This window comes from Acipenser ruthenus, chromosome 1 (genome assembly GCF_902713425.1).
Source record: "Acipenser ruthenus chromosome 1, fAciRut3.2 maternal haplotype, whole genome shotgun sequence".
Lineage (NCBI taxonomy): Eukaryota > Metazoa > Chordata > Actinopteri > Acipenseriformes > Acipenseridae > Acipenser > Acipenser ruthenus.
Genome location: NC_081189.1, coordinates 35214791 through 35239843, shown reverse-complemented (window position 1 = coordinate 35239843; position 25053 = coordinate 35214791). Strand labels below are relative to the sequence as shown.

The window sequence follows — 25053 nt, the reverse complement described above, 5'->3', positions numbered from 1 at the left end:
AGTTAGCATGTCACATGAGACAACTAAACAACTGATAATGTTGCTGGCTGCTTTTATTTCAAGCTTGTACAGTACCCACAGTTAACCCCCAGTTATATAGATGGCTGCTACCCCGGTTATAATAGAACTATTGTACAAGGAAAATGTCCCATACTGCACACAGTAACTGTGCATACTTCAGTTTAGGGCTTTTCCTGTTCATGGAAAGTTCAGAAAACTTACTTACAAGTTGCGGGTGGCCATACATATGTACATTAATTGGGCCTTATAGACACTGAGTTCCTTTTCTTAGAAATCAAAGAAGACCCTGTACTCAACAATAATAAGATGTTTCCAGTACATACTTATGTCATTTGTACTTGTATGTAGATAATCGCTTATCAATTGCCCTTCATTTTGATCTGTGACCAAGGATGACTGCCATATTGGGGTCATGTGACTTTTTAGTTTCTAGAGGATGAAGATGTGACACTTTGAGATATTTTTGGTTTACACTTGTATCTGAATGGAAATCAAATTCCAGTGCATGGGGTGTCAGGAGAGGCTCATGTTGAATCTCAGATCTTTAGGGATAGACTAGATAAGGAAGTTAGAAAAGCAGTACTGTGTTGCAATGAGTTCCATATTTTTAGTGGAGCTGATGGATATAGTATATAATCCTTTAAACATTAAACACTCAATTATTAATTCTAGGGATTACTATAAATCAGTGATAAAGACATGTCCAAATTGACTACCTCAATGACTGTATCATCTGCCTACTTAAAAACAACAGAACAAAAACTGGAAAGGCAAGGCAGGATTACACTTTAAATGCCATGTTGGGAGTTCATGGCTCCCAAGTACACACGCCTACATGATTCATGGAATTGGCATGCTCCCCAATACTGTAGACACATGTGAATACGTACCAGATGGCAGTACTCTTGTGAAGTGTTTCCATGTAGGTGAAGGACAAGGAAATGTGTTCATCTGAGCCCACATCACATCTGATGTATTCAATCACTCGGTTCATAATCATAATTGTATTATTACTTGTACTGTGATTCTTGAAATGTATTTGCTTACGATTGTAAGTTGCCCTGGAAGGGCGTCTGCTAAGAAATAAATAATAATAATAATAATGATTTAACAGACATTCTTTGTACGGCTCCAAGTAAGGCCGTCTGATGCTGAAGGAGCTCAAGTACCTGATTTGTCGACTGCTAACTCGCTCTGTTCTTGATCTACAGAGATGAGAAGAACCAGTCCATTATTGTGAGTGGGGAGTCTGGGGCAGGGAAGACGGTGTCTGCAAAATACGCCATGCGTTACTTCGCTACAGTCGGTGGGTCAGCCAGCGAGACCAACGTAGAGGAGAAGGTGCTGGCGTCCAGTCCAATTATGGAGGTAAGGAAGGAGAAATGCATTATGCATCGCTATCTGATTTCTTTTTTTGTCCTGTAGGTGAGCAGGTCACCTGAGGTTTCAGCTGCCTCCTCCTTTTATATGTTGTACATGAAAAGTGGAGGGAATACTGGCAGAGGCTCTTTCTTTTGCATTTACACATTAACTAAATTTTATCAGAACTACAGAGACTATAAATACTGTATTGTATAGGTAGACCAAATAAATTAATATTTAAGGTTAGTTAATGTTAGACACATCAGCTTGTGGAGGCAGAAGCAACATCAGGCTATTTGTTTTGTTTGTATCCTCACAGACAGGTACTGTTTGCTATAGGAATGGCCAGTGTCAAAGACAAAGGGTGAAGTCCTAAACTGAAGTATGAGCATAAAGAGGAATACAAATGTGTTTGTATATTTCTGAGAGGCCTTTGTTAGGCAATGTACTATACCAAACCCTCTTCTTCATTTCATTTTCTTTACAAGGCCATTGGAAACGCCAAAACGACAAGAAATGACAACAGCAGCCGCTTTGGAAAATATATCGAGATTGGCTTCGATCGCCACTTTCACATCATCGGTGCCAACATGAGAACTTATCTTCTGGAAAAGTCAAGAGTTGTCTTCCAGGTAGGTATTGCAGGATACATGTTGTACCACACATAAGGTGATGGCCGGGAGCCTTGCCCTCTTGCTAATGCTTTTTAATGTGAAAAACAACACGAGTAAGAATTTGTATTATTTTCACGCTTAATGTTTAAGTTGTATCCAACCTTTTCTGGAATAAATTCAAGTTAAAATTTGTTTTTAGTTTTTTTTTCAATTATAAGGACACTCAAAACATATCCTAACCCAGTGCAAATTTCTTTCTTTTGTGACACACACAAAGCCTGGAGTCTAGGATAACAGATAAGGCAGCCTATTTTTAAAAATAAAGTATTTATGGTTTGTCATACCCGTTTACCTTTCGGAAGTGACAGACACACAGTAACTTAAGAAAACCTTCCAACTCTGAAGCAATACCCTTGGAGCAAGGGCAGAAATATGACCAGCAACCTGCTGTCAAAAAATAAAATTACATTTGTCTGGGATTAGAAAGCTATCAGGCTTTTGCTCTAAGAAAGCTAGCCACAATTGTGCAATTTAACTGTTTGCATATTAAACAATTTTAATGATGTACATCACCAAACTGTCAGATTCTGTATAATACAATAAATAAAGCTTTATATTTTTAGTTATATGAAAAATATAAAGTGGGTTGAAATGATCTGTAAAAAGCTATTACTATTAAAGGAAAGCTGTCTTTTATAACCTGAAGCCTAGAACCTAGGTCTCTAGGGTCACAAAATAATAAAAATATATATTTTCTGTCTTAGGCAGAAGAAGAGAGAAATTACCATATATTCTACCAGCTGTGTGCCTCCGCCAAGCTACCTGAGTTTAAGGACCTAGCCCTGAGTAAGTGTATTGTCTTTCCATCTCTCAAGTTTTCATGTTTTCCATGGGTTAGGTACAGCAAATATGCTCTTTGGCTGAGTTCGGTTTACTGTCATTTGTTCAGTTGTAGGCTTACTCAGGTTCTATACAAATGTATAGTAGCTCACCAGTTTAGGACAACTGTTTTCTCAGTGATCTTTCTAGGGTTTTTTTTATGACGAATACCCTTTGTCTTGCATTTGTTTATTGATTAGACGACAGTCGATCATTCATAACTTCAAACACTCAATCATAAATGTACAGGTAGAGCTTGTCAGTATATGATAAAGGGTTTGGCCAGGCTTGTCTTCAGCGGTGTCCGTTAGGAAAGGTTGGCCCTGCCTTAAATGACTGGGTCTGTTGCAGGAGTGGCCAAAGTTAGCTCTTTGTCCTGGTCTTTGTTCCAACCCTGTTCTAAATTGTTTAATTGAACCAATTAAACCTCCACCCAGATAGTTAGTTAATTATCTAATTTTACTTGTTAAACCTTGAGTGGAATGGCCTTCCAGGACTGTGATTGGACAATCCTGGTCTATTATAATTGTCTCCTTATTTTTCAGAACCATTTGTAAGCTCCTTGATTCTTGAAATGGACGCATATTTTTGATATTAACAATGTCCTGGCTAAAATGACTGGTATAGCTGTAAAGATTACTTTAAAGAAAGTAGTGGGGTTCCAAAAAAAATATAGCGTTATATGTCTCCAAGTGTTGCTACAACTGTTTAAATAACGTACCTGTAATTTTTCTTTTCATTGTTACAACACTTACAACTTTAAAGTCTGTTTCAAAGTTCTTTTCAAAATGGCTGCTCTAGTGCACTGATAGTGTAAGGATTATATTGCCCACATTATGAAACAGGTAACACAGCAATCACAATCTGTGATGTGGCACGGAACAGAAAAGCCAGAGCACTTGTTATGTGTTTTATTTGTTTTTTAATTTTTTTTTTTTTTTTAATCGCTCTTCCTGCAGTGATTTTAGAGGACAGGTCTCAAACACTAGTGCACTAGAGTAGCCATTTTGAAAATAGCTTTGAGACCAAAAGTGTAAAAAGTTTCAGGATGTTGACAATGAAAAGAGAAATGACAGGTACATTATTTATACAGTTGTAGCAACACGTGGGGACGTTTGACGCTATATTTTTCAGAACCCCACTACTTACTCTTTAAGGTGGTCATCTTAAATAGTTGTCCTAAGCAGACTTGACTGTATGGATACAAAAACATATATATATGCTGGGCAAACTGGTTTGCCAACTTAATCATCATTACCACAGGAGTTTGCAACGCTGCACCCACACCTGACTAAAATGTTCTTTATACATTACAGCAGATGTTCCCAACTCACAGTCTGTGAGTAATTTGTTATTACAGTCCAGTTTTGCAGTTGTATAATCACTGTTTATTTTTTAAAAGTTTGCAAAAAAACACAATAAATGACTGACTTTTTACTGTAGAGTAGCACATTTGTGTTAAGCAGATTGGGGCAGATCTACATTATTGGCAGAACTAGGGGCAGCTTCAACAGTAAAACAAAGACCGGTACATATGTATTACTACACGTCTTTCTGGTTCGCTAGCCCAGTCATACAGGGCAGGTATTAAATCTGATTGACATTCACCTTTCTACCCAGCCACACTCCATGCTATGTTTTCATGAACTTAAATACAATACTTTAAAAATGAGTGATTTATTACAGTAAAAAAAAAAAACGTAAAAGCATCTGTACTTGTCCGGTTTGGAGTATAAATACACAAGTTTTAGTTACATGCTGTTTGTTTTCTGAGAGAAAAAAGAAAAACAAGAAAGAGGTGCCTACCAATAATTTCACAATTTTGTTAATGTATTAATACTACTGAGAAACATACTACATCATTAAAAAGGCTTTTAGTACTATAGGCTTGAAATCTGGGTTGGGTGTGTTAATGGATTGGAGGCTGAACTTTACATGCATAATCTCTGCCTGCTAATGTTAGAGGCATGAATGCTTTATTTGACATCTACTTAAAACAGCATTAAAGCATCACATATTAAAGTGGTTTATTAGGTCAGTGAGTAGAAAAACAAAGGCTAGACTTTCAAGGCTGGTAAATTAACAGGAAAGTATGTCCATGTCTTTCAGAGTAGGAAATTCTATAAGCAAATAGAAAAGTAATTATTGTAAGGGAATGATAAAGCAACACATTTTCCAGGCCCAAACCAGTCTGTGTTTTATTCTGCAAGTTTTGCCTTTCATTATTTCTGTTATTCAATTTCACAGTATTCTGTATTGAATAGTAAAATGTTGCTGTATATTCACACAAAATAAAAATCACAGTTTTAAATAGTTTTGTTTTAAACTTAAACAAAAAACAATGAGACATATAGACATCTTATAGGACATGTTTAACCCTCTGTAAACCTGGAAATCATTTGCAAAACTAATTTCCTTAGACATACTTTCTGTTTTATGCATTCCATGATTTTGTGTTGCCTGGAGTCTATAGAAAATAAGATATGTAGAGGACGGTGCTACCCATTGTCTGTGATTAAAAACCTATGGCTGATTTCATTTGTTGTTGATTTTAAAAACCTATGGCTGATTTCATTTGTTGTTGATTTTATGGTTGATAAGAAAAATTATTATTCTCAAAAACTTATTTTTATACAAATAAAGACAAATCCCTATTATTTAGTGTCTATGGGCTTAGTATGCTGATGTATCACTGATAGATCTTCTGATGTTTCAGATGCAGCCAGTGATAAAGTGATACAATCTACAGTAATACAGGTTTCTGAATTCAGATGGTAAATACAGTGGGTTAAAGCAACGACTGGAAAAACAAGGGGTGAAATAAATGCAACTCCTGTAAATACTCAAATCCACCTGGATCTGAGTTACTGCCTTTTTTAAGCGTCTCAAAGTGAGTAATTAGGGCATTGTTGTAGAGTGGGCAGTACTGGCAGGTATTCTAGGTAATTAAGTTAATGAACTGAACCGTCCAATGACGTGAAGCATCAGGCAGTGAATTTTAACAAGACCCTTTTCTGTTACTGTTTGTTTTTAGTTTTTTCAAGAGTAAAGTGTTCACGTGGACCCATATTTTTTATTGCTCTATTGAGATATTTGTTCTCCTTTTATTAATGTCTGTTCCTTTTGTGTTTCTTCATCCTCAGATAGTGCAGAGGACTTCTTCTACACCACCCAGGGTGGTAACATCTACATCGATGGGGTTGACGATGCCGAGGACTTTGAAAAGACAAGACATGCTTTCACATTGCTAGGTAAGGGGAAGAAGTATTTTGAAAAGTAAGGAAAGAATTGGGTTAACACCTGATAGAAATATAAAAACAATATAAACCAACTTTAACAGCAACATGTTGTATGAATCCCTGGTTGTGGGTTTTGGAAATGTATATGTGAAAGAAAAAGTGTGAATTAACATAGTCATCATTTATTAAGTATTGTGGTGTCCTTCAGAAATTAAAAAAGCGAGGACCTTATGGCAAAATCGTGTTTGTGCAAGGAAGTGTTTTATTTTGGCCACTCATCTTCATTTGTCTGTTATGCATACACAGATGACATTACCGAAATAAATTGTTGGAACCCCTATTGAAAAACAGTTGGCTGTTAGTGGCAGCAAATTCTTGTAAACATTTCAAATAGTCAAGCAAAATGGGATACCAACAATAGCTAAAAAGTGACCTTCAGAAAACACCACTATTAGGGGTACAGTATTTACCACAATTACCCTTTTATTTATTTTAACAAGCTAGTATATTCTGCCACTTTGGGGCCAGGAATCCAACGACAAGGCACTGCTGCAGGTTTTGTAACTAAATATGTTTGTTTTGAACCCCTTTCCTACAATAGGATTTGACTGTTCTGACACCTCCCAAAACTGACTAAGCTTGGGATAGTTTGTCACAGTGTAAATTATAGGGTGTAAACTTGAAGGAAAGAAGGGGGCGGTACATGAGACATACAGGGTGTTCGATGGTGTTATGACAGGATTTTAAAAATATTATTTTAATAAAACATGTTTCTATGGGCCAATTTCCATGCGGGGCTATTTACACGTGAAGTGGTGATGCACGTTTAGGAGAATTACTCGTGTGAATCAGGTTTGTAGCTGGAAAAAACGGCCAAAGAGAGGGATAGGGTAAATGATGAAAAACACAGGAAAACCATGCACATTTTTACATGGAAACCCACATTTCACATGAAAATGTAAATGAGCTTGTTTATCCTATGTGACACAGCTCTAAATATTGCAAGAGAACAGGTCATTTGTTACTGTGGGTTCCAAGACAGCAGAAAGTGGGCGGTTTTATGGTTAGTAGTGGTGTATTTCACCTTAATGATAATGATAATGCGGGCGGCTTTTTTTATTGTTGTTTTTGCTGTGTGTCTGTCCTGTCATGCTGTATATCTCAAGTGGGTTTACACTTCTGTATAAAACCACTTAGAAATATACCATGAACTGCAGTGTACACTTGTTATAGTATTAAAGCAGCTGTTTAAGAATACCCTTGCTGTAAAAACTACGCTAAAGTTAAACACAAAGAGCAAGTGAGCTGCTTAAATGTAACTGAATTAATTTCTGTGATTTTTTTTATTTTTTATTTATTTTTTTAATCCCAGCTATGTCCGAAAACAACGCATGTCCGCTCTCCACGTTAATAAATACAGTTGGTGAACTGGATGTCTTGAGCCAGCTTGATCGCCCAAAACAGTGCAACAAATATATATGCAAACAAGATGCCCTCTCAGAACTGACCAAATAAAATTGCAAATGAACGTATTGATTGTCTTTTATTTGTTTGCATCATTAATATTTAACACTTAAAAGAAAGGAGAGAATCTCTGACAGCACGAGCCTCCTCAGATCGCTGCTGTCCCATTGAAACTGGCAGCTGAGGTAACCTTTCCCCTGTCTGTCTCACAGGCAGCCACTGATTCCTGAACACCTCATTTTGTTGTTGACAAGAGTTTGTGCAGGATACAGCAAGCAGTGGCAATTTTGGGAACAAACTAATGCTGCACTTCAGTCCGTTTCATCAGTATCCACCACCTCCCTTTCAAGTGCCCACTACCCGTATTTGCTTAAGCGTGGTGTTTGAGTGCTTTCCTCAGCAGCTGTCAGCTGTCCAGACGGGTAGGGTTTCATAAGCCAGGCAAGTAGTATTTGCAGCATCACCTGATCCCCTATATGCTGTATTGCCTGACTGAAAGGGAAATATATATAACGTCTTCGTCGGTTTTCAGTCCTGGTGATCTGCAGTACCTGTTGGTCAGTTTCTTTTTATACTTCTGAGTTCATTTTTAATCAGTGAGTCGTAATATAAATGAGTTGAAACAGTATTTACTTCTAACGACACCCCACTAATGACATTTGAAAAACAATTTGGGCAAGAGCAGTAAAACATATTATCAAACAACCAGACACTAGGTATTTAGAAATCGCAGCTTAGATTCTCTCATGTACCAGTTCTCTGTGTGCGCATGGAAACAACATTTTCACAAGCCATCTGCGAAAACAGCACGAGAACTTTACGCGTAGCTAATTTACATATCAACCCCCACCTTTCCCCTTCATTTGCATGACGTCGAGTGAAGAGCCCGGTTTACTCTAGTAAAATAAACTGAGCGAATGGAAACCCGAAAAAGCATTTTGCACAAGACATTTTTCTCGAGATAAAAAAAAAAAACATGCATGGAAACTCCACCTATGTCTCCGTTTTCAAGTCTTAGAAGTTGGTTTGATAAACGTTACCCCGCTGAGATTAAATTTGACATTTCAACACGCTGGTGAATCCTTTTGGATATTATCAACCACCTAAATGTATTTTTAGGAGTAATCTTGGGATAACCACAGATAGCTGGTTGATGCAATTCAGGAGATTCTCCAGTGTGGTTGGCTATAGGAAGATCAGATGAAGAGTTATCAGTTATTGTTCACTCTGACAATCCACTAATTTGAACATATCTCTCTTTTGCTAAATCGACAACTGATTGATTGTGCCAGAGGTTTCACTCTTGACATGACTTACTCGATTGCCCATGGATATTCTGGATTGAGTCAAACGTCATACAGGGTATAATAAGATGTTAGAGCTTTGCATTAATGTACCGCAAAAGTTACAGCACATACACCATTGACTTTCAATTGTGGAGTTGTAACTTTAAATGTCAGTTTGTATTTTGTTTCTTTTTTTTAAATGTCTGTTTGTTTATACGTGTTTTCAGGTGTCAAGGAAGCTCATCAAATTAGCATATTTAAGATAATCGCATCAATCCTCCATCTGGGAAATGTTGAAGTCCGTGCAGAAAGAGACGGGGATTCGTGCAGTATCTCAGTAAGGAAAATTCACTATTACAAATGAAATGTACAGAACAAGCACAAAGGCTTAGTGATTTTAATGCACTTCAGACCAGTAACTTTCATTACGTTTTTTTTTTTCTTGGAGAAGTATTAAAAAAAACACACATACAATACAACTGAAAGGAGGCACTTGGAAATGCCATCCTTGGTTATTTCACAGCAAGCCTTTATTACAGGCGGCATACTTTTGTAATAGAATGAAAGGGTTGATTCTTATCTTAGCTGATGGACACTTTAATGATTTATTTAACATGTGTAACCAGGTGCAGTCTGGAGTTGGTCAGTTGTGTTTGGGTGCTTTACTGCACACTGGAGAATTTTAATGAAACAACAAGAACTAGAAATTAACTGTTGCATAATTGAATAGCAGGTTCAGTGTAACTAAACTTATCAGAATGTGATTAGTCGATGACATCGATCATTTCATTTAGCTTTTGTAACATACACTCCATCACTAGCAAGCATTAGGTAAGGGAACAAGGAAGAATACTTACTGAAAAGGACCTGTCACCACCTATAGTCCTGTGTGCCACAAACATCATTTAGCGCTTCAGGTGGGATCCTAAAACCTTTTCCACAAGAGTCAATCTGCAGTGCAGTGGCACGATACTGTAAATGTGCTTCACTTTCTTCAAAGTTAAAACAAAATACAGAAGCCTTTCTTTTCCCCTTATACCCATACTGCGTCTCCATCAGTACACAAGTAACTCTCTATCTTGTCACTTTATACTTTGTATCTTGGTGTCCTTCAAGCGACACCAGTATTACTGTTCCGTTCATTACACAACCAGTTGGCTACCCGGTTACTGCATTCCACTTTCTGTTTTAATTCTGCCGCATCAGGAGAACATGTACTGTAAAACAGACCTGTATTAAAGACATCTGCTTTTATTAAGAGGCACGATATTGTAGAAGAGCAGTAGAGGCAGACAGCGTAGTGGTGCACTTCAGTCACAATGTTAATAGGCTGTCTATTCTGCAAAGTGCTCAACTGTATCTGTCCTGTACAGTGCTGTTAATGAGATAAAGAGTCCTTTGGTGAGCTTGAGGATAAAACAACCAAGTGCCTAAGGTGATTTAAAAAGACTCAAACTAACACACGTCGCCCTAAGTGGATTCCAGTGTCACAGCAAAGTTGTTTAAATGAAGCTGAACAGGCCCTGGGGACCAGCTCCAGCTTTTATAGTTTCGCATATGAACGCATCCGGGTTCTGAAAGATGGCTTTAGTGACAACTTGTTGTATTATATCTTTTAATTAACTTTTTTTATAAACTGGATACTCATAGCCAGCAAAAAAAACAAAAACAAAAAAACGTCAATAAAAAAATACAAGAGCAAGTCACAATAGCACAAAGATGATCAGATCCATGGTTTCCAGGACTGTTGAGGATTATTGAATTGATGTTGACTTTCTTTATTCCTTGGCGCTAGGTACAAATTCTTTTCAATACGGGAAGTCACCTCTTTCATTTACTAAGGTCATTTTTTGCTGTTGTTCCTCTCAGAAAGAAGACGACCATCTCAACCACTTTTGCGAGTTGCTGGGAGTAGAGCACGACCAGATGGAGCACTGGCTGTGCCACCGCAAGCTGGTGACTACAGCAGAAACTTACGTCAAGACCATGTCCATGCAGCAGGCGGTCAATGCCAGGAACGCTCTTGCCAAACATATCTACGCCCAGCTCTTCAAATGGATTGTGGAGCACATTAACAAAGCCCTTCACACCACCAGCAAGCAGCACTCCTTCATTGGAGTGCTGGATATATACGGGTAAGAGTCCTGCAGTCTGCCTAGCAACAACTAACTGGACTCAGAGCGTTGCCGTGGTTTCACATTTACATTTTTTTTGTTTGAGTTGTACTTGGAATCTCTTGTCTGAGTGGGAGGTAGAACTATTTGCTTATAGGCCTTCTGATGTAAGTGGCAGGCAATGAGGGCTAAGCAGACACAATAAATGTAATACTTTTCTGTCTGAGATCAGTGATCTAAATAGTAGACATTTCACTTGCAATAAGTATAAGTAAGTTAGTGTTCTACCTTTTGGAGGAAAAACTATATTAGAAACAAAGTCAAGTATTAGACAAACATTTTAATAGAATGTCTTTTTCATTCTGTTTTTCTTTTTCTTATACTGTAGTTGTACTTCAGAATTTAGAATTCATTCTTTAGTTATGGATAATTGAGGGAATTCTCAGTTCTTAATTTGCACCATTTTAAGTAGAAAACCACCTGTTAATATTACACAATTAGTAAGAAACTGGGTGTTTTATTTTTTCTTCTTGCGGCACTGGGCACACAACAATTGCTTGAATAAAAACACAGAAAGAGATGTGTTGAATTTTGCACCCATCTTTTTAAATTTTGAAAAACATGAAATCAATGTTCTGTAGGCATATGTTGACATTTGTTTTTAAGCATTATCAGTCCTCATTTTTGCCTAAAAAACATAGACATAAGGTGTTCTTGACGTGATTGAGTAAATATGTTTTGATTAAACATTCTTTTGTTTTTTCCTTCATACCAGGTTTGAGACTTTCGAATTCAACAGTTTTGAGCAGTTTTGCATCAACTATGCCAATGAAAAGCTGCAGCAGCAGTTTAATTCTGTAAGTTAACTCAGTTTCCACTAGTAATGGGGGGTGACAATCTGGGGTAGGCAGTATGGAGACTACTTAAATGTGTATTGGGGAGATAAGGGAGGACAGGTTATTCATGGTAAGAGGGTTTGGCATTGGCGCCAATAAGGTTTGAATTACAGTATCTGTGAGAGGGCTGGTACTGCTACTGCATACAGTGCATTCCTTCACACAGGTATTTGGTAGCGTGCATATTTTTTCTATAGCCACAAGGGCTTGAATTGTTGCATCTCATTTGTCTATTCTGTTCAACAAAAAATATGCTAGGCAGAAAGGCATTTCAGTGAAAAAGTCAATACAATAAAATGTCTTTGGCTGTAGTGGAGAGACTGGATAAGTAATACCTGAATATAACGAGTAACGTTGGCCTTTCATTTGTATTTAGTTTTGTGTGATAAGAACAGGATATTATTTAGTAAGACAACATGGTCTAAATTGCCTAGGGTATGAATGGACTCTGTTCAGGGGTATTGAGTGGAGATGCGTATGATATATCTTTCTCTGTCATTCCGCTTGCTGAAGTGACTCTGGAGCCTCAGCACTTCCAGTTTGTCTACATTAACGGTGCACTGCATTTTAACACCTAAAGAAACCTTACAAGCATAGGTCCTTATAGTAAGATCAAGTTGTAACCATGATAAGCTGTCATAGTGAACATGCAATTTTAATGAGCTTGTGTTATTAATAACAGCTCTTCCATTCCCGTTGTGTTTTAGCATGTCTTTAAACTGGAGCAGGAAGAATACATGAAGGAACAAATCCCCTGGACTCTTATAGATTTTTGCGACAACCAGCCCTGCATTGGCCTCATTGAGGCGAAGCTGGGTGTGCTGGACTTGCTGGATGAGGAGTGCAAGGTAAGAGGGCGTACAGCAATTAGCTTTTATATTGTATCTTCAACATGCAAAGAGGTCTGACTTGGCCTAGGCTTTCCTTTGTGCCACAAGTTCAGAAAGCCTTTCAGCAAAACATGTTGCACCTCCTCTGCTGTGAGTGTGCAGGGACAGCCGTGTTCAAGATCCCTAAGGTTTGAAAAAATCAGAAGCCTGACCTAAGTCTCCTGGTCAGATAAACTAATATGTGACTTCTCTTCTTACAGGTGCCAAAAGGAACTGATCAGAACTGGGCCCAGAAACTCTATGACAGGCATTCTAACAGCCTGCACTTTCAGAAGCCCAGGATGTCCAACACCTCTTTTATAATTATTCACTTTGCTGATAAGGTGTGTCCTGAACCTGCTTTCAGATTATGAAAAAGGTTCATTTATTTGTTGACATTTGCTGATGGTTCAGTGCCTCAAACTGTATTTCCCTCTATGGTAAAAAGGAAAAGTTGGACAATAATATTTTCTGGGTCTAATCCTAAGTAAGGACCACATGTCTATGATTAATAGGGCTGTTTTTTTTCATGGTACAAAATGCCTTATTTCACCATTTAAAAATAGGTATTTCAAGATATTTCACGATTTAAACATAACATTTATGAAAGCAGAAAAAATATAGCATTGTCACATTCAAAACTGATACTTTTCTCTAGAAATGTTTCTTAATATTTAAATGCTTACCTGGAAAACAGTGAATTCTAAATTGTAGAATATTTAGTTTCTTATGTCCACCTAATAATAGACACATGAAATGTCTCCTTCTTGTACTGGACAAAGCGGTCTTTAGGAAAAATATTTTCAGTCTTTGATGCATGGTGTCTTTTTCGTTGAACAGTTTTAAAGAAATTGTGCAGCTCTGTACAGTGTGTTCAATCATTTACCAAAAGCAAACTAAACTGGCTGCCAGGTTCCTAATTGCAGTGTAACAGGTAGTGCATCAATAAGGCAAACATTTGCTGCATTTATTTTTAAGTGATAAAAAAATATGCATATTTACACTACTCTTTCAGAAGTGGTCATTTTCTCAGGGGACTGCATACTACATGCCAATGGGCACATTTCATGGAAATCATGAAATCTGTGATAACCATGAAGAAAATACAGCCTTAATGATACTCACTGGGACCACCATTTGTTTTTTGTCTTTGTCGGCCATCGAATTAAGAACAACCACATTTGAAAAATCAGTGTACCTTCATTCTATTACTTTAGAAAGGAATCTGCCGTTGTATGTACAGTATGATATTTGGTGTTGGTAAAAGTATGCAAGTTTGAGACATTTCAGTTTATAGAGTTAATTTGTAATTTGTAGTGAGTTTACCTAGAGTAATCCATTTCCTATATGTCCCGCTCTTCCCTGTTCATCTGGAGTGGGCTGTTTAAGATACTGTAATTGGTGCTTTTAAAATTCCTGGTAATGCAAACTGACATTAACTTGCATCTGATGTGGGAGGTACAGGAGCCTTAATTGATGATATTTTATTGTTATTGATGGTTCATTCAAAACGATTGCACCATAAATACTAAAAGGATGCATTGTTACATTGTGCTACATTTTATTACCATGGGAGGTGTAGTTTCAGCATTCAGATTGGACTACTCTGACCAATAAATAAGGGTCTGTGGTCAGGGTAAGTTCCATTTGTGCTAAAGTACTTTCTTTTCCCAATTGCTATTCCCGTGAGCTTCATGCATTGTCAGAAGTGTTTTAGTTTATTACTATAAAGAAGAGCACCACATTGTCATTGGTTGCTCATGTATGTCTGGTGGTTTGAATGGTCACCTAAAATGGCGGAAGACAGATCATATATACAAATGTATATGGAAAAAGTGTTTCATAAAGACATGAAGCAATAGTAAATACAAATAAGTCACTGAAAATGTTATCAAACTCAGTGTGACGTCACCATCATGTTGTGAGGAGTAATATAACATGGGTATCATTCTTTCTGTAGCTCTGCTTTATCCATTAGCTTCGAATTTCATCTTTATTGTTTTTTTTTTGGCAGGTGGAGTACCAGTGTGATGGTTTTCTAGAGAAAAACCGGGACACAGTGTATGAAGAACATATCAGTATTCTGAAAGCCAGTAAGGTAGGTACTGACTGGGTCTGGAAATACGGTAGATGCTGCAACTGTGTTTTCTAACTGTGTGAATATTTGGAAAAAGATCACAGGAAGATTCAGGAGGTGGGAATCAATTTTTGTCAATGAACAATAAAGCACAGCTGATTACTGATCATTGAGATAAGGAGGTCTATTCAACTGATCTCAACGTTGGCTTCTCTAGATACCATCGTTGTGATGATCATTAAAAGATGGGGATTAAAGTCTCAAGTGTATTTTTGTCTTTTAGTACCTGTTCAGATCAATTGAATAGAAAGTGGTCTGATAAGCCTAAAGATTCATTTCACATCATGATGTCTAATGGAATGAGCACTGTCCAGGTAGCTCTACTGACTGTGCTATGGCTGGTGTTTTTCTATTATAATTTATATTTTTATTTTGTATTAATTCAGCAAGAAACCTCTGTGTGTAAATCATATAAAACACACACACATACACACAGATTATCTTACTGGGGGTGTAAATACAGTACTGATTTTACTGATCTTTTGTCTGACAGAGAAATGTTGTTTTTTTTTTTTTTTCTGTGGTGAGAAGCATAATGCAGTGCTGTATCTGCAATGCTGGCACTGGCCGCACAGGAGGTAGTAAAATTAACTGGAGCTGCAATGTTCAGATTAGAAGTGGTAAATGCTCCCCTTGGGATGTGAGATTTAATAAGGCAATAACATCACACTATATTGAAGTGTTGCTGCAAAGAGTTCACTAACAGGTTTCAAACACAGTGACTGCCTTTTTTTTTTAATGTGAACCACGGTAACACAGCCTGTGTATCACTCCCTATAGTAAACAATGCTGACAGAGGGTGAATAGTTAATCTGGTTTTATGGCAGTTCAACCATGTTGTTTAGTGGTAATGGTTCCCAAGTAAATTTTACTATCATAAATAGTTTAGCTTTAGTATGTATATGGAAGACCGGTGCATTTATATTGCTTTTTAATTCAATTTCTTTCTTGTGCATAATTCCAATCTCTCTTGAGCTCTAGTATATTTGTCTCCATTTTTTACCAGCAGACTTTTTTTTTTTCCACACAGCTATTTGTTATTGTGTTTAACCGTTATCTGATTTAACTCTGCAGTGTTAAATCGTTCTTTTCTTAGGCAGTCTTCAGTTCTTTTTATACTGTGGTGTTAATATATGCTTTAAACATTTGTGAATAGCATGTGAAGAAGAAACCAATGAGCACATTTGTAGCTAATGTCAATTTTAAGGAAATCTTGGTGATTTACCACCTAAAATTTACCACCAACTACTTGCACTTAAAACTTCGGACTTCGGTTAACATAGCTCTTGCTGCAAATGAGATGATGCCTAATTAATCCTGGCAAAATCTCCATGACACTTCAGATGGCATGGAGAATATTTGAAAGTAACATTTATTTTAATTGCATTTGCCAGCAGGTCATCTCATTTTAGGAAAAACCTCAAGCAGCATTAGGCTTTTTTTTGCCCCCTCAGATCAATCATTCAGCCCAAACAAGACAATAAAGATGTAGTGCACAATTACAAACGGTCATCACAAAATCCATCACATGGATGAGATAATCTGCTGACTCGTTTGTTCTTGTACTGTAATGGATTGTATTGCTCTACATGTTGTACTGATAGGCTTATCGCATAAAGACATTGATAAAGGCTTCTCATCCGTGTTATGAGACAGACTGACATTAGAAAAATGTTCTATTTTTTTCAGGGCATACTACACCAGGTGTTTTAAGCATGCACATTTTAATAAATTCAGCATCTGAAAAATCTTTGGCAGCACATCCAATCTCTTTGCTGACAATAAAACTGTCATCCACAGCATTTTCATTTTTTCTTCTCATTTTCAGAAAAACCTTTAGTTGAGACCATAGCTTCTTTCATTTCCAGTAAACTCAAATACGTTGCTTTGTGCAGTGTGTGATACTAGTAATGTTGTATGTTATACTATTTCATAACTGTAACCGTTGCACTGCAAATCAGACATATTGCATTGCTGTTAAAAGTATTCAGTGCAAAATTAATCCTCTGTTCTGCCTCCTCCTTTCACTTCTGTGACATCTCCAACTACTTTTTGGCTACTGATTTTAAATTTTACACAACGTTAAATAAAGTTTAAACAAGCCTTCGCTTCGCTATCCTAATCAAAATTATGGGTGCTATGCTGTTACACGTGTGCATTAGGAAACAGATCCTGTGCGCCATTTTATTGGCTATTTTACTACCTCTGTGAGCTGTGATTGGCTTAATGGGAATGTCACTCATACAATGCAGACTGCACATGTTGAATACACGTGTTATATTAAAGAGGCGGGTTTAAAGAAGAATTCCAAAACAATACAGTACATCAATGCAATTTTAGAAACAAATGGGCGGGCAGCCAAAAATTGCTTTTGACTGTAGTCACATAGCACTTCACCCCGATCCATGGAGCCTCTGCAGGGTGACAGTGCCAATAAGGAAGATATTTCTCAAGTAAGCAGAACAAAAAGAAAAATATGCCATTGCACAACATGACTTTTATTGTATATGCATTAAAGGTCAAAGGAAAACGGCTTTTTTTTTACATCAGACAAGGAATACATGTTAAAATTAAAAGGTAAGCAGTGCAGTTTCGCTTTACGTTGCCTCTGCCTGTCCCCTGCTGTGCTGTGTCTGTTGATCGCTCATTTTTGGTCAATGTAAGCCACCTCCACCTTCACAATAAGCTACTGACCAAAAGATATGCTGGGCTTTTTATATGAAGGTGGTCACGTGTAGTCTCTGACATTTTCGTGCACGTTAAATTATCGCTCGCACTAAATTTAGTGCGCATGCTATGGCATGTAAATATATATAGTTGAGTTCAACTTTACCAGCTATCAAACCCACTATACATAACATTTCCTATCCTGTGTTTTTATAAATTCTTATTTAAAAAAGTATAAGCGAGGGAGTCCAGATTCATTCCTTGGCTAACTGCCTCTTTGCTTGTACAATCTGCTGTCATAAAGAAGAAGTATCACTATAAATCATGCAGTGGTAACTATACAGTATATAATAAATGAGCTTGGTTATGTATTTATGTTTTTTTTTCCTTTAAAAGCTTTTTTTTTCTTAGAAAGCCCATCTTCCAGGGAATAGAGGGTATCATTTGTTGTGCTTGGATGGAACTAAAACAAAACTTGAAAGTAGTAAAAAATGGCGGGTAATTAATGAAAAGTAAAACTACAAAGCTTTAAAACTACGAGTCCTTCAAGCAGTGACTTCTGATGTGAATACAGAGCCCTGACTAGAAAAGATTGGTAAGAAGATGGGTTAAGTACTGTGACAGAGGACGATGAATGCGGGGATAATGAATGGGAAGACTAATGCAAACCAATGGTTAATGAAGCAAACCACAGAACTGTTCCACCTTGGCTTTGATCTCCGCTGATTTAGAAATACATTAGGTCTGGGCAGTACTTTGGTTGAATGACTCTTTTTTTGTCTATTTATAAATGTAATGCCATTGGTTTATATTGGTAAAACTAACTAGAAATATTATTTATAATAAACTACAATATAGTGTGCACTAATATATAAATAATTTCCTTTCGGAATGTTTTTTCACCGTATCTGAATTCTAATGAAGGTCAACAGTCGTCTTGTCTGGGGTGTTTTAATTCTATTTCTCCAACCTGTAAACGGGGACAAGACATCGTAATGATATTCATTGAAAAGGCTGTGAGAAGTGAAAGGAAACAGAAGAGTAAACCGACAGAGGAGATTCATCTCTGACTGTCAAACAAGTAGCAGATAAGAAAAGTGAAAAACAAGATGGATGAGATACAGGTGTTTGCAGGAATATGATGAACAAGACAGCATAGGAGGATTTGGGCAGGAAGATGTTTTTTATGGCAATGTACAAGAAAACTTATGGTACTGAATTTCCTTAATGCTTTAAAGAAAACAAGATCTTAGTATGTCTAATTGGGATTGTATCTCTTTGTGAGAGTGTGGGGAGAGTGAACCCTTGTGATCGCTCTGATAATACAACTGAAATGGCAGTTCAATTAAATCTGGCAAATCGCTAAAGAAACCTCTCGCTCAGCATCAAAGCTGGTCAGCGTTTTCTCCCTTTATTGTACATCCTTTTAATGAAACTGGTACACATTATAAGCAACCAGGTGGTGTAATTAATGTTTTTCATTTGGAAGCCCATCAGTTGTATTGTCAAGTAGTAATATTGATTTCCATTTTGTCTGAAATATGTCTTTTGATTTGGAAAAATTAAGTAGTTGAAATACCTCATACAGGTCTTATTTTTTGGTCAATTATTGCATCACCAGCCACTAAACTTCCAAATAAATACTAATGTAGAGGAAAATGTTGATTCAGTCTTACATGAAAGTCTGTATTGAGCTAACTATTGTTCAGTTGGGCAACAATGGAAATTTCAAGAAACTTCAGCTTTGCATCCATACTGTAACTTTAAATACTCTAGTAGGCAAACGTTAACACAAATAAAGGCAATAGCCAGAATGTTTTACTCCCCTTGGTTTCTTCTATTTACATTACTGATCCTTCATAAGGTGAATCTACATAGAATTGTGACCACCCCATTTTAAGTGACTTAATAGCAATATGTAATACATATTCCAATTGCACTGCAAGAAGGTACCTCCGTTTCTTGTAGCCCTTGCTTGTAGTTTCACATCTGAATACAGTAAGTAAGCATACTTGGATAATGTTAAGGGAGACTAAACCAGTCTGACTGAAAATATTTCTGTTCCACCTCTTTTAGTTCCAGCTGGTGGCCGACCTTTTCCACGATGGCAAAGATCCTGTTCCCGCCACATCCACCACAAAGACTTCAAAGATCAATGTCCGGTCTGCCAAACAGATTCCCAAAGCGCCAAATAAGGACCACAGGAAAACCGTTGGCCATCAGGTAAGTGATTAGCCGAACATGATTCCAAGCAGTTCTGTATTTAGACAACAGTGTACTGGTTAGATATTCTTATCATCATCACTAAAAAGAACAACAAGAAAATATACAATCCTACCTTGAATATTTGATGACCCGGAGAAAAATACAATTACCTCAACTGAAAACATGAATTTAACTTAAACCATTATTTAGTTTTCTTTAGATATTTACTGTAATTTGTCTGTTTCAAACTTCTCAATCCCCCTGCGTCCTAATAATACCTTATGAAAAATTAAATAGATTATTCCTTAAATATTGTACACTAACAACACACCTAACAGTGTGTTTATTCCAAAGAAAGCACAGCTTGGTGTTTCTTATTGCTATATAGTACTTAGATGCAGTGTTATCCTTGATAATATTTGTTGTTCAGTGTCATGTTCTCTGATGGTCCTTTACATTTTCACATTAAAACACAGTCATAATGGTGTTTATTTGTGCTCCCTGATGTTGGACACCATCGAGGTGTGTTATAATTGTATGAATTTAGGCACAGCAATATTTCTCCTCTCCCACACAACAGTGAAAGTGCAGAAACAATCAAGGTAGAGCATCCATTCTGAGAACAGGAAATGGATATTTTCATAATGTCAACCGTGATAACCTGCACCATTACCTGGTAGCTTAACAGTTTGAAGGGTGGTATTGCACTAATGAAATGTAGAATGTAAAATTAGCCATGAGACAATCATGACCCAAGAGCAGAGTACCAAAAATGATGGCCCATCTCCCAGAATGTGGAGCTATTACTGATGTTCTTTGTTCCGAGGAGTCGCAACAAATGGGGTTACAAATTATGCAGGGAAATCTATCAAATCAAATTTCCAGTGGAGTGTGGTTCTGTCATTGGTAAGAATTTGAGACATGTTGAATAGCACTATATTCAAATTAGGGTTGTTATTATTATTATTATTATTATTATTATTATTATTATTATTATTATTATTATTATTATTTGTTTATTTAGCAGACGCCTTTATCCAAGGCGACTTTCAAGGACTAGGGTGTGTGAACTATGCATCAGCTGCAGAGTCACTTACAACTACGTCTCACCCGAAAGACGGAGCACAAGGAGGTTACGTGACTTGCTCAGGGTCACACAATGAGTCAGTGGCTGAGGTGGGATTTGAACCGGGGACCTCCTGGTTACAAGCCCTTTTTTTAACCACTGGACCCCACAGGTTACTAAGGAGCATATTGAGATAGTGTGAAATAGAAGTCTTTCAAGTTCCATAATGTGAGTGATGTTTCCAGGTTTTACTGTAATATGTGATGTTTGTGTTTTTCTCTAGTTCCGAAACTCACTTAGTTTACTAATGGAAACACTGAACGCCACAACTCCCCACTACGTACGTTGTATCAAGCCCAATGATGAGAAACTTTCTTTCTCGTAAGTACACACTTTTTATAAATAATTCCATATCCACTCCACATCCACATGTACCACATACATCTGAAATGATTTGGGGTCAAAATTGTTGCAGGGCAGCAATAAGAATGAGGGCTTTGACCAGATTAAGTATGTTTATTATAAATGGTATTTTCTGGACAATATTGGTTTCAGGGAGGTGATCTACTATGCAAATACATCCTGATTAATTTCATCATCCTCTCATGTGATATGATTTGGTAAATCATTTAGATAGCTGTATATAAAGTACTTAATTTACTCTAATGGTTGTCCTTCCTCTTCTGATAAAACATGTGTTATGTTCATTTGGGATGCAATCAACTGCATAGGACCATTGCAGGATTTTCAAAAGTTTGTAAATGATAACTCCAGCGTTAAACAACAAATCAGTATGTAGCATTGAATATGGTATTTTCAAGCGGTCGTTATGCCTATTTCGTTATTAAATAATCGTCCTAATGTGATTTCTGAAATTATGTTGATTTACGAAATAATGTGAATTTCTTAACGAGCAGTGCTTCTTGCAATTATTTCTTTTGTTTGTGTGGGAATTTAAAAGAAAATCTGTGTTAATTGTCATAATTTATCTGGAGTTAATTTGCACTTTGCAAAGAAGGTTTTAATTAATTAAAGAGTCTATAACTCACCTTAAAACAGACATTTAACAAACCGCATCTGTGACGCTGACGATACAGAGAGAGTGTACAGGACCAGGGTTCATTTCTTACAGACTACCTCAATAATTCAATATTTGTAGTTAGGAAAATATTGTAGCTTTTTCTATACTTGTGGTTATGAATTATACACATTTACTATTCAGCATAAACTATGCAAACTGATATTTTGGGGCAAAATTAAAAAGGAATATCTGTATACGGTATTATTATTCGTATTTACTCTTTTGATAAAGCTTGCCAGATCAGGGGCTACTAAACAATATGTATTTTCTTACAAATGGGATGACATTATACACTGTTTGAATACCCATTTAAAAAAAAAGACTTGGATATGAAGCTAAATATTGCTCTTCTTGGTGTTTTAACTAAAGGCTATGAATTATGAGGATAGGTTGAGGGAACTTCTAAAAGGGATCTACAAAATCAAATTGGCTCTAGGACCATAAGATACATTTGGACATTGAGTAAAGGTAGACTCATTTAGAATCCATCTGTATGTGTTCTGGGAAAGAACTGGACACGCTGTAACTTTTCATGCATGGTTCAGGGATGCAAATAAGGCCTCTATTGCATAGCAGTTTTACTCATTCCAGGTTTTACTAAGAGCTTGATTAGCCATGGTGTATAGGTAACAAGCTCAGGTGTGTCTTATTAAACTCGTAGTAAAACCAGGAATGGATCAAACTGCTATGCAATGAGAGTCTTATTTCCATGCCTGTGGTTCCTTACGTCTTTTCTGAAGTGAACAAATCTTAGCATACCTTTAAGGGGATGCACCTGAAAGTTAATTTAAAGAAATGATCAGATATTAATTCAAGTCACAGCCTTGGTCGAGTTCTTTGAAATTAATTGCCCCTTGAAATTACAATCTAAGCATTTTTTTTTTTTTTACCTTTGTTTAAAATGTGAAGAAATCTCTGAAATGGTAATTAAATTCGTTTTTTGACCACTCATATATGTACTATGAAGTTCTTATTTCCATATGCTCTTATATGTCCCCACGTGTTGCTACAACTGTTTAAATAACATATCTGTCATTTATCTTTTCAATGTTAACATCCTGAGCACATTTTACACTTATAACTTTACAGTGTGTTTCAAAGCTCTAGAAATAAATAAAAAAGCAAAAAAAAAAAAAAAACATAACAACTGTTCGGACTTTTCTGTTCCGGACCACATCAGGGTCGTTATTGCTGTGTTACCTGTTTGACAATATGGGCAATAATCCTTACACTATCAGTGCACTAGAGCGGCCATTTTGAAAAGAGCTTTGAAACCGACTTTAAAGTTGTAAGTGTAAACACTTGTCAGGATGTTAACAATGAAAAGAAAAATTGCAGGTACATTAATGTTGCTTTAATATTATCATATTATCAATTCTTTAGTTGCATTAGTGCAGTATCGGTACAGTTTAAAAAAATATACTATTAAGGCAGGACTAAATAAGGCCAAGTTTTTGTACAGTAGTTCAAATTAACACTGCAGTTAAAATGTAAGGCTGTAGTTAATACATACCCCATAAGTTAGTATGTATTGTATTTATTGGAAGTACTCGTGACTTCAAGGTAATGTTGCATTTTACTCACCCAAAATAGTTTATGCACATAGAGTAAATTACTCAATGACCCAAAACCTTATCTGGAGCACTGGTGTATCTCATAGTTCACAAAACAGAACTATGTCTGCTGTATGGCGTATCCATCTCCACGTCCTCATACATGTTATAAGCCTTCAGTCTGATTTTCAAGGTGTCTTAGTAATAAATCTACCAGAAGTGTGCTTGCAACTTTTCAGTCGTCAATTTACAGTATTGAGCACACGTTTCAGAAGCCTACTGACTAGCATTCAGACAATTTATTTTCTTATTATAATTAAATAGGTTTGGCATCAAGCCCAAATACTTATTCAGCTGCTCATCAACTTGACTTGAACCATTTTGCATTATTGGTTTAATTAATGTACACTGTGAATATTTTTTGTTGGATTCCTAAGACTGAAAACAAGTCGTCTTAAAACATTCTTTTTTTTTATTTCCAATTTCATTTTTGCAGGTTTGATCCCAGCAGAGCAGTGCAGCAACTGAGAGCCTGTGGTGTGTTGGAGACCATTCGTATCAGTGCAGCCGGATACCCTTCCAGGTATTTCCTTCAAGCCAATATTTGGTTTAAAAAGAAAACAAAAATCTCATTGTCAGGCAAGATTTGTAGATCTCATCTGACAGCTAATGCAGTAAAGTAAATTAGATTTTTGATGGAACGCAGACGTCTCTGAAATGTCTGAAAAGTTAACATTGCATCCGAGATATTACTCAAAACAGTGCTTTCCAGCTTGAGACTCGGTGGTGAAGGCGAGTTGTGATGGGGGACTGTTGTGTCAGCACAGTGAAAAGTATCATTTTATAAATTGAACTCAAACATCTGTGACAGAGAATCGCTGAGTGTGCTGCAGGTTAAAGATCAAATTGGTGTGTGTAAAAATATCAGTTGATGTTTTTTGGTGTTGTTTAAATTCACTTGGTATAATTTTCTGTTTAAAAAATGCAATGTTTAAAGCAGCCATGCAACCTCAGTTGAGCTCTTACAAAAATATCTAAACTACACCAGAGTATAGCTATTAACCTGCCACACTCTGGCTTTAGTTGTAGGAGTTTTCTGCTTGTGCATTTCTTACATCCCCAAGAGGCAGTATTGCACTTGGAGGTGAAATATGTTCCCTACAGCTCTGTTGAGGCTGCTGGGGTGCTGTAAAATTCTGAGTTTTAAAAAGTCATCAGGATGTGATGGCTGAAACAGAACATGATACAAAGTGACTCTTAACATATACATATATAAAAATATATTATTCAGGAAAACTTTGATAGAGTTGGCCGAGAGAGGATAAATGGACATTGAGCAAAAGCAAGTTTAGAACAGAAGTCAGGAAGCACTTTTTTACAGTGTTATACTGTAAATGCATGGAACGCCCTACCACGTAAAGTAGTAACAATTAAAACACTAGTAACAATCAATAAACAATGAACTCCTATTAAACTATATACTCTAAGTAGAGACACATGGGCCGGATTTTCAAAAGGTAGTAAATGATAACTCCAGTGTTAATCAACAAATAGGTATGTAGCATTGATTTGGGTATTTTCAAGCAGTTGTTTTGCCTAT

The 25053-nt window shown here is 36.7% G+C and overlaps 1 protein-coding gene across 4 annotated transcripts in view; it reads left to right on the top strand.

Annotated features, from left to right (window-relative positions):
• Positions 1 to 25053, top strand: part of LOC117972675 (unconventional myosin-Vb-like) — a 113641-nt gene that overhangs the window by 58266 nt on the left and 30322 nt on the right. For all 4 annotated transcript variants that reach the window (XM_059024267.1, XM_059024272.1, XM_059024274.1 and 1 more), the window contains 13 exons: positions 1233 to 1389; positions 1872 to 2015; positions 2762 to 2843; positions 6020 to 6127; positions 9093 to 9202; positions 10735 to 11000; positions 11755 to 11836; positions 12583 to 12723; positions 12966 to 13088; positions 14759 to 14842; positions 19625 to 19771; positions 21103 to 21200; positions 23950 to 24036. In XM_059024267.1, the coding sequence (XP_058880250.1) occupies positions 1233 to 1389; positions 1872 to 2015; positions 2762 to 2843; positions 6020 to 6127; positions 9093 to 9202; positions 10735 to 11000; positions 11755 to 11836; positions 12583 to 12723; positions 12966 to 13088; positions 14759 to 14842; positions 19625 to 19771; positions 21103 to 21200; positions 23950 to 24036 (1629 nt within the window). The remainder of the gene's footprint in view (positions 1 to 1232; positions 1390 to 1871; positions 2016 to 2761; positions 2844 to 6019; positions 6128 to 9092; positions 9203 to 10734; positions 11001 to 11754; positions 11837 to 12582; positions 12724 to 12965; positions 13089 to 14758; positions 14843 to 19624; positions 19772 to 21102; positions 21201 to 23949; positions 24037 to 25053) is intronic.